Consider the following 15,217-nt stretch of genomic DNA (forward strand, 5'->3'; position numbering starts at 1 on the left):
TAGCCCCATTCTACCTAGTTTGTTGGTAATCAGAAAAGTTTGATGTCAAATTTGTGTGTAAGATCATAGTCTACCCTATAATTTTTGACAGAAGGGTGTCCATGTGTTGTGTGAATTAAAAATAATTTCTAAGACGATTTATAGTTGTTGTTGCATTGTAAAACAGGACTGAAAAGTCTGAGATTGAAATCAGATTTCCTGATTTTATCCATCTCACAAATTTCCCTCACAATAAAGCCTTCTAGTAAAAGCCTTCTAGCAGAATTACCCCAGGGCCCTGATTGGTCAATTTCGAAACCGTCCATTGCAGACTACAGTGGCGTCAATTCCCAGGACATATCTCGGCTGTCAATGCAAAACATATTTTGTGCATTGTACTCATCGCAACTTGATAACGTGAAACAGAAATGTGAAATTTTTTTATTACTATTTCCTTCAAAAGTTCATCTGACTCCTTATCTTAGTCATAGAAAATGAATTCATATTATGTGACTCCCTATCTTAATCGTCAAAGATTTTATCATCATCTGACATTTTTCTTAATCTTTAAAATATAAAATACTGACATGTTAATTTTAATCTGCAATGGATGTAATAAGTGCAAGTAGAAGTAGACAGAAATAATTAAGTATAAAAATGAAATTACAACAATGATAATATTTAGGTTTAGTCCTATAAAAAAAATGTAAACATAACTTAATAAATATAGGAACTTTCACTGATAAATTTTAATTTCAATCTGCAATAGAAGTAGAATTGAGTATAAAATTAAAATTACAACAATAATATTTGGGTTCAGTCTAATGTTGAAAAAATTAAACAAACTCAAATTAATTTTAAAATTTATAATATTTTTATTCGATCTAAAAATAAATATAGGAACTTTCATTGATCAGACTATTCATGAAATGATGATGTTACCACGAAACTAATTAGGCCATGTCTATGCTGCTGTTAAAAAAAAGGTAAATGTTTTGCAAAATCTTGGAAAACCTAAAAAAGATGATGACTTGCTATATTAAATAGAAAGATCAACATTTTGCAGATTGCGTCTGGGACTACTACGCTAGTACAACGATTGCAGTAAAAAACTGTAGCGAAAGCTAATAACTAAATTTACCAAGTTTTGTTGTAATGCATTTGAAATCTACAGATCCCAATCTGACATCTTCCTCATTTAACATGTAAATACCAAGATATTTTGTATTTCCGTTATTAAATAACTCCTATATTAAAAGCATAGATTTCCCAATCGTACAGTATTTTAGAATCATATTTGCTGTCAAATATTTGCTATCTCTTGATGTACTTGTAGGACTATGTAATGTCCACATGTTACAATAAAATATCAGCAGACTATTTGTACAAAGTTCGCGGAACATCTCTGCAGCCTCAAGCCAATGGAAATGACGGTAATGCGGGCTCCATCACCAGGCCCGACCAACAAGTGCCTGACTTGTACAGATAACTAATAAAACCCAGTCATTTCTTTCTTGAGGTCTTTAGAAATCTTGAAACAAGGCCTAGATATGAAAGTGAAATGGGTCCATGCTTTTTTATTGTTCTAGATTTTATTAAAAATACCCAGAGGCAGAAGGTGGTCTAATGCATATGTTGAAATCCTAATGTGGTGTACAGTTAATTCCCGGTTTTAATTTGTACAAGTCTATTCATAACATTTTTTTATATCTTAAGAACTTTGCAATGCATGTTTTTATCCAAAATATTGAACTATTTAAGCAGTCAGCCGTGATAATTTCAGTAAATATCAGATTTTAAGTTCATCAAGAGTTCTGGAATTATTTTTAGTTAGAGGAAGACGCAAATCACTTGACAGCAAGCTGTTGAAAAGTGTAAATTAGCAATAAGCAGAGATCACACCTTACTAATAATTGTGGCCGAGCTACCTAGGGAGTTGACCATAATGACCAGAGAGGAGCTTGAACTTAAAGGCTATTAATGCCTTAAAAGAGTTGGTTATAAATCCCATAGGTACAGTATAGTGTTCTTCTTTTCAATGACCTGCCTGCTTATCTTCTGCTTTCGATATCATTGTATTTTTAATGAACGTTAGTTATTTTTGTGTTGTTGTAGCTGTTGTGGAACTTCAAAATCATTTCCATTATATATTTCCTTTGTGACTAGTATCGTCAAGAGCGAACCTAACTGTTATTGTTTGTGTTAATAAGTATAGAGTAGTGTCTTAGGTAAAAAAAAAACCCTAAAAAGTAAAATATTTTCTTGTTGTTTTATTTAAATAATCAATTGAAATCGTCTAATATTATCGATGTTAATTAATAGTTCCCTTTTATTACTTATTACATTGTATATTTTGTTTAATGTTTTCTCTAGCATTATTAAATATAATTTTATACTAGTGGTAAATACAGTATAAATGTGCATACATTTTTTTAATGTATTTGGGTAATTTTTTTCACCTTGCTTATTATCACGTTACCTTACAGGCAAAATTAAATATAAAACTTAATAAATTAATAAATGAGATTCTGCAGTGAACTTTGTAGTTATCTTTGTTAGATCTTGTTCAAAAAAAATTTCTTCTACTTATCTCTTACAGCTGCCTTGTCTTGTGATTTTTGTTTGGCTTTCAGAAAAACTATGATATCCAATTTTGTCGTATTTATTTCTTGTCTAATCAAATACTGTATGATAAAAAAAAATTTGTTTTTCTGAGAATCTATAAATATGCAGTGCATCTGTCGATATCATTCCATAAGTTTCTGCCATTTTGAATTATAAACATTAATACTTCCTCACAGCAGAGTTAGCTTCCTTATCGTGCACATCCTCTGTGTATTTGTCCCAAGACTCAATCGCTTAACCACAGGGAAACGTTGCATGTGACGAAATAAACAAATACATTTGGATTTTGATGTCATATGACGTATACTTAATTTTACATCCTTGTCGTAATTGTAGGTATTTCTTGCATGGTCACAGTCAAATATGGTTTTGATGTTGCGTAGATTTACACTTTTGAAAGGAAACAATTGATTGGGTTGGTTAGCCTTATTCCTGCACAAGTGGCAAGGGTTTAAGGGGTAGGAATTGAGGTTTGAGGTCTGTGAGTGTTGGGATGGGGTAACCTTGTAATTATGAGGGATAGGGGTTTGGATTTATTTAGCTTTGTAATTTTGGGTGGGGAGGATTTAGGTTGCAGAGCATGAGGGCTTGAAATTTGTATCTTTCTGCTTGTGTGAGTGCCAGGGATAGGGTTTGCATAGCCTTTAGTGCGGGTGAGTGGTAGAAATTGGGCTTTATTAATAGCAAATGGTCTAATGATTACCTACTCTCTAAAGTGCTCTTTGTCTTATTGTTAACATCAAGGAAGAGTAATTTAATATAGGTTATAAACTATGAAAATTGGAATATCCTCTGTTATTATATTCCTTTTATCAGCATTATAGTAAAACTGTTTTTATATAAAGACTAGCTGCACAGTTGCAAAATACATACAACTTCATGATTCAGTTATTAAATTAAAGTGGTAGAAATTTTTCTTTTTTGAGAGGTGGAAATTGGGTTTGCATAGCCCCATGCTTGTAATGTGTCGAGGTGCGAGTTTCGTAATCAGTAGACATTTTGTTGAAGCTAATAAGTATCAAATGTTAGTGCGTAGGATGTTTTAAGAAAGAACTTCCCAATAGTTATGCAATACATTTATAGCAAATGGTCTCTAAAGAACAATTTATTATCACCTACTGTCTATAATAGTGTTCTTTGTCTTATTGTTCTTTGTCTTATTGTTAACATCAAGGAAGAGTAATTTAATATAGGTTATAAAATATGAAAATTTGAATATCCTCTGTTATTATATTCTTTTTATCAGCATTGTAGTAAAACTGTTTTTATATACAGAGTAGCTGCACAGGGGAAAAATACATAGAAGTTAATGATTTAGTTATTCAATTATTAGTGTTGTACTTAATGTCCACAACATGCTCACAGCACGAACAAAAAGTATTATAGCCGGAAATGCATCTATAGAACTTGGAACTGCCCTGAGTGACAGTTGACAGTTCGTCTGGTTAAATGTATGCGTGTGTTATGTCCAGCCTACTTTAATGGATGATTAGTGGATACATAATCTTTCATTTAGGGAAAAGAAATAAAATTCCTATGGGAATATTAATGCCATTGGGATAAATCGAGTAGTGCACATGTTAGTACATGTATTCGTCTTGTTTGAATAATTGCTATTGGTTGTGGAGACATTAGGCTCATTGCCAGTGTAGGGACAGTTTCAATGTTGATTTGCAATGGTTAGTTATTCACTCTTTAACTTCAATCATTCCCCATTTCATAGTTAATCAGTTTTCCTAATTGATGGTTAATTATTTCTGACAATGCAAAGTGTAATACAAATTGACCATTGCATGTAATCATAATAGTAGGCCTAGTTTTGCGAGAACCTTGCCTGATGCTACAGTATACTGTATGACACATCTTATGTATTAAATTGCATAATTTGGACCCATTTTTTAAAATGTGGACCCCATTCTTTTTGGACCCATTATAAAAATTGTGTGAGACTGTCCCAATAGCTGGCTACGGCATTGTACTTGATCACGGCTGCGCTATATTTTCCATTTCAATTTTCTGGTCTTTACTAAACAGTCATTTTTAAAATTATTGTGACCATAGGCTTAGGAGAGGAATTAAGGTATGGGAGCCCTTAAGCATTTTTTCCTAGAAAATGTCTAAACTATACCTACAGTGGTGTATCTAGGGGAGGGCATGGCCTAGATACGCCACTGTAGTTGCGTCCCCCCTCCCCCCCAAAAAAAAATCATGGTCAGGTAGTTAAAAATCATCTAAAATCACCATATTTTGCAAATTAGTGCCCCTCAACTAAACATCGAGGACCCCTCACTTCACCTTCATGTCCCCACCCCCTATCAGCAAGAGTACAACTCTCATCTGCTTCACACTACAGAAACTGGGGATAAGCTCTAGCCCTATGAGCCCCAGTGGCTCGGAAAGGATTTAGTTAGTATTTGGCTGTGGAATAGGCGACCACAAGATTTCTCCAATACCCCCCTCCCCCACGATCCATGGCAAAAGTGACCATTTTATTTGGGTGTAGCATGCTTTCAGTATCCCCAATACATATGATAGGACGGGCTGGAAATGGTGCGCGACCAGCGGTTGGAGGCATCGTGGAAGTCCAGGAGGCAAAAAATTAACTGTTGGGATAATAGTGATACAGATAAAATTTGATGCTGAAGGCATTTAATGAGACAATTTTCATGGTCGGAGACACAAATAATTTTTTCCAGTGCTGAGGATAGGTATGATGTCCTTTTGTCTATAGTCTTCCACTTTTCATTCCTCAGTGTACAACGCATTGGTGTATATAGATAAATTTTAGAAAATGTTGACTGTCTAAGCCATTAGTGAATATAATTATAATTTTTCTTAATTGTTAATATTATAAACATACTAATTTAAGCATGTGTAAATTCTGTTTTTAAAATTTGTTACAGATCTGAAATAAATTGGGTCTTTGGGGGGGGGGTCATAGTATTAAATAATTAAAATGTGAGCCAGTTATAAATTATAACACCTGGTCGTGAAGGGACATCCCTAAATACGTCAATAGTCTATTTTAGGAAACTAGTTCAATTATATAAAGATTAATTTAGCATAAGGTACATCTTACTGCTACTTATGTCTTTATCCCACGTAAGCGGTTCCTTGCAAATCACTTCAGCTTAACAAATTGCTTACGTTATTTTACGCACCATATGAGCTATGATTTCATTTATTTTCGTTAAGTTGATTACGAATTATACAATCGTTGAACAGGCTAATGAAGTTTTCTCCTGGGAACATTCCTATTTCCGCAATACAGCTCTGTTAACATTGCATCATGTTCTATTGAAAATGTCATTTATACTAGCTTTCAATGTTAACTAACTATAATAATTATAGAGTATCTGATATTGGTATAAACAATAAAAGGTAAAAATACTAAAAATAGTACTGAATACAGCCAGTCTTTAGATTTACATTGTTCATGTTTCAGTTTTAAAGTGTTTTGCAGTACTAATCTTAGATTTTTGTTATTGGTCTAAAAGATTTGAATGGAAATTACTTTTTTAGTGGTCATCCTATATATTTATCCATTTGATTTCCTCCTTTATATCTTTTATAGAACTCAAAAGTGAATGGCGAAGCAAAGGCAGAAGTGAAAACAGCAGGTGGAGGTGATGCAAAGGTAACTTAACTAGGGCTTGTGTAGGGGGCAGGTGGAGACAGTCGGGTCATATGTCTCTGCAATGATTGATTGATTGACACCACTAGGTTTTTTTTTTAACATTGAAAGTCCTTAGGGCAAATATAGTACATTTTCCAATAAAAGATGACAGTTTGATTTTTTTTTAATGTACAGTATCTATTAATATTCCATATCTCCAATTTTCATTGTTATTATTTTTATATTTAAAAATGTTTGACTCATAATTTGAGCACATGAATCTTAAATGTCGATCCTATTTTTAGAATTGTTTAAAATAGATCTGAAAACAATTTGGTCTTAATGGCCATCCTATTTTAATCCTTTACTCCTTTATATCTTTTAACAGAACTCTAACAAAATGAAGGGCGATTCATGTTATGTAAAATTATATGTATACACAAGTATTGCATTTATATGTAACATGTATATATATATATATATATACATATATATATGTATATATATGTATATATGTGTGGCTGTATTTGAGGAAGAAACCATCAGTCAACATACAATGTCGTAGTGAATGCTCTAGTGATGTTGGCATAAACTTGTGTACTGTACAAGTGCATGGCAAGATAAGGGTTCGTTGGCAGCGAGGAAATACAAAATGACAAGCTCTACGAAACTAATCAAACAGATCACAAGATATGTTGGTCCTTGTTACGATTATAAGCCATTGTGTGCATCTTGCACGCATATGTGGGCCATTGTGTGCATCTTGCACGCAGACCCATGACGGGTGGATACATGCACTGAATGCCACTGTTGCTGTCTTATTTTGTTTTATTTCGGAATGTTCAAACTTAATATTCCCTTAGACACCAAAAGCAATGAACAGCACCTGGAAAAAGCCTTGGTGCTCCAGAAACCAAAAGTGTATTAGTTCCATATACTGTACTGTAACCCACTTTCAGAATACACCTTGTAGCTTTTTGCTCAATCTACTCGAATTGATTAGAATACTTGGCATGCTGCCAGGCCATACAAATAATATGAAGTTGCAAATTTATAAAACATAGATTTGTTGTATTACTATTATGGTATAGCTTGCTTGTTAACATGCTATTTGACTTGTAAATCTACTGTTCTGTGTTCGAATCCTACGTAAAACCACAATTTCCTCAGTAATGCCATTCCCGAAGCCTAATAGTAAGACATAGTTTTATAGAGAATATCACAAATTCTCTTGTAATTGGAGCGTACTGGTCCACTGCATGTGTTTTAATGCAAGATATGTCTTTATAATATTATTAGAATATTGATAGTAGTAATCGTCTGAATTTCATAACAATAGTGGTTATCAATAATGTCTTTTTTTTTTTATTAAAAATATTAAAAAACCCCAATTTTCTGACGTTTCTCATTAAGTTTTCCCCATTGTAACAAGACTATTGTAACAATTAAAAAGTCATTATATTTATGAATTTTATTTTAAATACTTACAGTAGTACTCATGTTTAAATATAATAAGAACTTTTTTATTAACTTTGTTTTTTTAAAGAATTTATTCTTAAGTGGTCGTTTTCCTGACTATTGAATTGAGTGACTGTATTTTAATTGCTACTAATATCATTATTAATTTATTTTAATAACATTAAATTTAGCTATCGAACATAATTACCGGTCAAATAAGAATTGTGATTCATAACATATACTAGTATCCGATACTGATGAGTTAACTAGCTTTTTTTATTCTGAGGGGATTCGTTGTTCTGATATATCCAAAAAAGAGTCAGTAACTTGTCACAATTAATGTTGTTGTGATGGTTGCCGAAAAGAAAAGTTTACTGTATACAGTGTAATATATAGGAATCGGCATTAATCCACTTGGGGGTTCTTAAGATGAGATGCTCAGGCCAAAAAAGTTTGTGTTGCCTAGGCCTGACCTCCCCAAATCTTGAACATCTAGGGTCACCATTTTTTTTAATAACCATTGGAGACTTTAAAGTGCTTGTATGTTAAGTCAACTTTTTAAGATTCTTTTGTTTAAAGCAACTTGGGAATAGTTAATGAGATACAGATTTTTGAACATTCAAAAACTAAAGGGAAAAGGGGACATCTTCCACCCCTTTCCCCCAATTTTTGAATATTCAAAAATCTGTATCTTATTTAACCATTCTCGAGTTCTTCGGCATCCTATTTGTGTCTCAGTTATACAACATTTTTTTTTTCCTCCGGAGCCTGACTTTGATAATGAAATTAAATTCATTCATATATTCATATACCACCAGGATGGTAGGAAATATGTAAGAGATACATGTTGCATGTAGTTTTAAAAGAGTAAGCCAATTATTCTCTAGTTCTAATTTAACTGTGACACATGTATGCTAATTAGCTTATTGTCCACATCCATACATGTGTTGGTAATTAACTTAGTAATAAGATTTTCACCTGCAATTAAGAGTGGACTTACCCATCGTTAAAACGTGTGAGAGTGTTTTTCTGGGATATCTCTTCGTTAGAGAAAACTCGAGTCATCCTTGTCAGAAAAGATTGCCAACGATTAATGTGATGCTTACCACAAATCAGCCTTTCCTTCTACCTTACTGAAAAGATTCTTATAATCCTGGTGTACTATATTTATATTGACAGCCAATTCTTTGTACCAACTATCAACTTTGTTCTCGGATTTTCTTTGTTTTTAGTTTTGTTTAAAGTAGTCCTTTTGACTTTTCCGTGATAAAATTATAAAAGCAGAATTATTCTTTAATAAGGTACAAATGCACAATTCTGTGAATTTTGTATTTTCTTGCATTTTCCTTGATCAAATACAAATATAAAAGCAGAATTAACATTCTTTAAAAAGGTACAAATAGATATAAAAGCAGAATTAACATTCTTTAAAAAGGTACAAATAAATATAAAAGCAGAATTATCATTACTTTAAATAGGTACAAATACACAATTTTGTATTTTCTTCTGTATTTTTTATGTTACTGTAACAAGGGCAGGCTATGTTCATATAGTACTTTAGCTTTAGTTCATAATTGGCAGTGGCATATCTAGGCGTCTTCAAATAGGTTGGCTGATGTGGGGTGCGTAGGTGCAGTGATAGGGCTTGAAGATTGAGGGGCACTATCTCTCAAAATAAGGTGATGTGAGCATGATTTTTTGTTGCATTAAATATTTTCATTTGGTGGGGGAGGGTTGGGGGCTGTCTCTTATACACATCTAGATGTGTATAAGAGACGCCCACACCCCCTAGATACACCACTGTTGATTGGTGCTTCATAGTGCTGGGTGGATGTTGGTGGTGTTGTTTTTGTCATGGTATTTTTTAATATATTCCATACACATTCACTGTTTCAGCAAGCTATTAGTACTCCAGGTATCATTGCAATAAACTATATGATTATAAAAGTAGACTAGTTCGACAATGTGAGGTGTATGAGTGAAGGTAGTACCTTATGGTTACAATGCAGACACAATAGCCACCTACAGGTAACCACATTTAGCAACCTAACCAACACTTTTTTTTGCTTGTTACAATAAATTGTAATATTTTAGACATTATACCCTTAGATTAGGCCAAAAAAAAAAAAATGTGTTCTGTTGCCCTCCGCGACCGACCAAAAATTTCCAAAAAATTGGGTCATTTTTTTTTGTTTTTTTTAATTTTGTTCAAGTACAAATTCGAGAAATACCACTTCCGAAATTAACATTTAGAACATAAAATCTAAAACAGACATGTATTTTTATCAAAGTCGGGCCATAGATGCACACGTAAAATCGGTAAAATAGGGGGCATAATTTTGAGAACCGAGTGCGACAATGATATATGCACACATCGGGTCTCTCGCGCTGAGCTGTCAAGCCATGACCAGATCTAGCCTAACTTATTCTTTACTACTGTATAACTAGTGGTTGCTTGAATCAAATATCGTATCTTTCTAACTTATTTATTTTTGTTAAATTTATTTCAGTATACACTTGGTTAGTATTTACTCGTCATTACTTTGAATATTTTTTGTTTGGCAAGCCTGCCATTGTTCTATTGTGGTGCCTACGAGCCCTTAGGCTTAGGGTTTTCATAATGGGGAAACATAACAATTTTTTTTTTTGCCTACTCAAATTAGGAATTATTTAGGATTGAATGTTTTTTAATCAAATTTGTGTAATAGGGATAAATATACATTACGTTAAAAAGTTTATAAATATCAAATCATCCATAATTTTATTTGGCTCAGTTGTAAAATGAAATGAAATCCTCCCGGGCAAATGTTATCTTTCATGCTTACTTTTTAAAGACATTATCCTGTCAGGGGATAGACACTCGTATATTGTGATGATTAGAAGGAGGAAGAAAATAGAAAGTAAACAAAAATATTTATATTATTTTTTATAATTTTTTTTTTCAAAAAATTATTTTTAACTCATTTTCAAGCTGCTGTAAAATGTAAAATAATTGAGTCATAACTATAAGTTGCCTCATTTTTTTTCTCAATTGAATTGTCAGGCATTTGCGTGCATCCAATTTAAAGTGTGTTTACATGTTAAAATTCATGGGAACCCTGAGGAATAATGGTTCTCCATAAATGAAAGTAGCCCCATATATAAATTGTTTGCCTAGTTCAGCCATTTTTCATGTCAAACTCGTACTTCTAACTTTGATCTAAATTCATCCTCCAATAAATTCCAATATTCTTTACAAATGAAATTAAAATCATATGTCAAACAAAACTATAATTACCCAAGATTAGGATGAATTAAGATTATTTTGTTTTAAGGCTGTGTGATTGCAGAAATGAATATGAAGCACTGTAAATCTGGGATTTTTTTTTAACGGGCTAAAAATAACTTGATTTCTACATCCCTTTATATTGATGTTGAGAGAAGCAAAGAATTAATCTTTATTAATTGAAATTTAGTTGTTTTAACAGTCTGAAATTCTTTTGGCCTAACTCTTATTTGCTCTAAAATATTAACAAGTAAATTACATATATTGGGCACACTTGCTTGGTTTCCGTCCAGATATTTAATACACAATAAATAAGTCTTTGTTCGCAGTCCCTCTGTTAAGCTGGGGAGAAGTGGCTTTGAATACTGACCGCTGACCGCATAAAAATTCTACAACCAATTATTTTCACAGATTCGGATGCGTAGAATTCGGAAAAATCAAGAAGTTTACAATGTTTCCTGAATATCATGACTAGTGCATTAGGCTTCCCTATCATGACGTTCATTTCCATCTTAATACATAACAAAGACATGGTCAAATGTTAACATTTCATGTGCTATATTTGCATACACGTTGGTATTAACAAATGTTTCGCAGTGACGATTTACAACACTGACCGTATGGTTATAATCAGCAGTTGCTTTTTGAGACTGGTTGTGTGGTTCGTCAAAGCTGTCATAGCAGAATCAGTATTAATTTAACTGGATGTTGCGTGACTGTAATATGATGTCGTCTTAGAACATTTAGGTCATTTGAAAATTGTTCTTTATTCTTTCGTAGAGCTAGGTTTTTCTCTAGATTTTTCGTGTGTATTTCATTTATACAAAGACAGATTTTCATCATTTAATTTCTTCATAAATCTGAAACCAGTGACTCTATACTACTCCCAATAAAGGCTTGTCCAGACTATCAAATTTAATTTGACAAATGCCTATATATGGTAATGATGTGCCTATATATAGGTTGTGATGTGATGTCTTCATGACCATATTTAGGCATGTCGTCTGTAGGGGCTTTTAGTAAAAACTGATAAATGACACACCTGTGAATTTATATTCTGGAGCATGCGTATCTGGAATATTACCAACATTCAATGACATGAATGACTGGGACAAGTCCGACTGTTCAATGTAAATCGAGGATGCATTCATTTAACCCGCTTTATATGATCTATTGCACTGTTTTTTTCTTTGGATTGAAGGTTTGGTTTTGATTCTCTTTTAAAATGATGCATTGTCAAGTATTGATCACTGATATGCTTATATAAACTTACATTTTATATATATATATATATATATATATATAAAAAAAAAATATCTCAATTTTTTGTGAAACAGTGCTCAATCCCACTGAAAAATCTATCTCTTATACACATCTAGATGTGTATAAGAGACAGATTATGCACTTGTCAATTGTAGTCCAAACTTCCATGGAAACTGCTAAGTGCGCATGTAGTTTATGTGGCTAAACCTTGGCACATGTATAAAGCATTTTGTTTGTGATGAAATTGACGTAAAGTTGTTATTTAATTCAAATTTTTACAAATTAAAAAAAGAAATGCACAACAATGAGATATGTACTGGCATGATTTTGTACATGGATCTATAGAATACAAACACCTCTTTTTTTTTTCTTGACCATTAACCATTTTTGACAGTTACTGCAAAAAGATATTTAAATTTAGTATAGATTTTACTAGGTGCCTAAGAATGGCTTTTTTGTTTTTTTGTGACTAGAATATAGTGGGTACAGATGTTACTTGTAAAAACAAGGCCTTTGTCAGGGTTCTAGGAAGTAGGTGGTTCTTGCGTACCTTTTAATTCAAAGTTAAATTCTTAGAAGCACTTTCACAGCAATAACACACGGAGGAAGCAGTGAATGATTAATGGGTTTTTAAATACCAGTATCATCTTCTGATATTGTTTGAATGGCTATATAAAAAGTAATATTTTACATAATTAAAACTTTAATGAATTAATTTTACAATAAATTAGACCGAATAAATCTTCCAAATTAAAATTTAACTGCTGATCCTGCTTGTTTTTATGTTGATAATGAATAGATAGGGTTCAGAGGTTAAAGTTGATAATGAATAGATAGGGTTCAGAGGTTTAAAAACTTATTAGCATGTGAATATATCTTGGACGTATTTTACATCGCAATAATCTAGTCAAATCATTTTGAAGTTTCTACTGTAGATTTGATGTTATTGCTTGTAATAATTTTGTTCCTCAACCCCAACATTTTTTTTCTGGGTGGTTGTTCTAAGCTGAACAAATTGTTTGCCATCTGTTGCAGAAGTGCAAATCCAGTCCTGTTTGGTAATTAGACCGTCAAGTTGCAAAAAACTAGTTGTTAATGATATATATATGCTTCAGTAGATGTATTGCCTAAAAGCCTGACTTCTAACACATGTAGTGGACAGTCGATGTTGAAGATAAGCTAAGTAACTATGACAACAGTGTGACCTTTTTTCCCCTCTCCTCGCTCCGCATCAGGAGGTGTGAAGTGAGTCTCTGCAGAGTCCATCGACCCGTAATGATTTCTTAATTTGGCGTTATTTCTTTATTACAGGGGAAAGGAACACAGAAGAAAAAAGGAGGAAAACCACAGACCATTCAGGAAATTAAGGATGACATTACAAAGGTAAACAGACTTTTATCGCTTGGCTTCGTTGTACGCGCCATGCGCTGGCCTCCCTTTGTGTGGGTCGGGGACCCCTCACATTTGACACCTGTGACTGGAGGTAACCGTGCGGACAGATCACGTTGCAGTTGTGGCTGTGCAATTAAGAAAGTCATGAGAGTTCACACTTGGAATATAATTAGGTAGCCTACCAATTCAAAACTTTGAATGATGTCTCCAAGACCTGCTTTGGCTTGAAAGACAACAGGCACAGTTGCCAAGTTGCTCAACATGAAAAAAAAAAAAAAATGTAACCTCCATGTAAAAGTATCATGTACTTTCCACAATTAATATGGTGGAAACAGGTTACGGTACAACCTTGTGTTGATCGCTATAACCATGGGAACCGTACAGCCAGTGCCGCCAAGAGTGGCCGTGGTGCCCGGGGCAGCTTAGCTGCCCACGCATATTGGCTGGGGGTCTGGGGAATGCGTAGAAACCCAGCTGGGTCCAGTGGCAGAGCATGGGTCAAGGGGCAGAGCGGAAACTATGGTCTTTTTATGGAATTTAGGACTACTGTCATTTAATCGACATGGAGTGCTTAATTTCACCAGGTCATGAACAATAAATTATAGAAACATGAAAAGTAAAAGCTATCTTTACTTATATTCAAACGTTTATTTATTTAATTTAAAAAAAATTAATTTTACTTTTTTTTTTTCTTTACCTATCGGCCCATGCCCCCGTCCAGTCCGAGCCCAGGGGCATTTGCCCTGTCTGCCACAGCCTCTTTGCGCCATTATATGCAGCAAAAAATGTATTTGCTAATTCTGTTCCATTTGAATCCAATTTACATGTTACTTAACTTCTATCCTTTTTTTTTTTTTTTATCAATATTTGTTTAATGATCTGTTGTTTATTTGTCCATTTTGGTATTGTATTTATTTTTCTGTAAGGTTCCATGTGTTATATTGAGAAACTAAAAATGAGAGATGAGCGTTTTTGTGCTTGTCCTCGTCTGTCTTATCTTATTAAAATCAGCCAACCAATATTTTCAGACATCTTCCAATGGCCTACAAATTATCTTTGTTGTGAACAAATATCCTGTGAAATTTAATGGTTAATTCCAACCAAGTGTGAAATGTATAGAACCACCGTTCCCAGAAACCAAATCATTTACCCTCCATCCTAAATGGATAAGTAAAGGAGATGGGCTTCGAAAACACGCTAGAGAGTTCACGACCACAAATTTTGCCAACCAACAATGACAGTCAGGACCCTAGACATCTTGTCTCTGTCGTTTCTCTTGACGATGAATCGGCAGTTTGTTTTTTTTTCCGCCGTCTTGCGAATACCTTGTTGCAGAGTGAACATGGAGAGTTTATCTCGAAAGATTTTATATGATGTCATTTACATTTTTAGGGTCTTTGGCCTGTGGTTATCAATTGAATCACCTAAATGCCAAACATGTAATCAATAAATAGATTGCTTCAGAGAAAATGGACAATCGTACTTAACGGTTCCTTCCCTTTTCTAAATTATTTTAATAAATACTTTTTTTACAACATCCTGACTTTTAATAAATGCTTGGGTATTTCAGATTAGAGATATATTAATGGGTTTTTTTATATATTTAACAGTATCATTTG

The 15,217-nt window shown here is 33.3% G+C and overlaps 1 protein-coding gene across 2 annotated transcripts in view; it reads left to right on the plus strand.

Annotated features, from left to right (window-relative positions):
• The window catches only part of LOC117121334 (nucleoplasmin-like protein ANO39), a 49,880-nt gene that overhangs the window by 18,873 nt on the left and 15,790 nt on the right, over positions 1 to 15,217 (plus strand). For both annotated transcript variants that reach the window (XM_033266484.1, XM_033266485.1), the window contains 2 exons: positions 6,179 to 6,241; positions 13,518 to 13,589. In XM_033266484.1, the coding sequence (XP_033122375.1) occupies positions 6,179 to 6,241; positions 13,518 to 13,589 (135 nt within the window). The remainder of the gene's footprint in view (positions 1 to 6,178; positions 6,242 to 13,517; positions 13,590 to 15,217) is intronic.

Source organism: Anneissia japonica, unplaced genomic scaffold, assembly GCF_011630105.1.
Source record: "Anneissia japonica isolate Jap-2015-1 unplaced genomic scaffold, ASM1163010v1 scaffold21_len1647178_cov195, whole genome shotgun sequence".
Taxonomy (NCBI): domain Eukaryota; kingdom Metazoa; phylum Echinodermata; class Crinoidea; order Comatulida; family Comatulidae; genus Anneissia; species Anneissia japonica.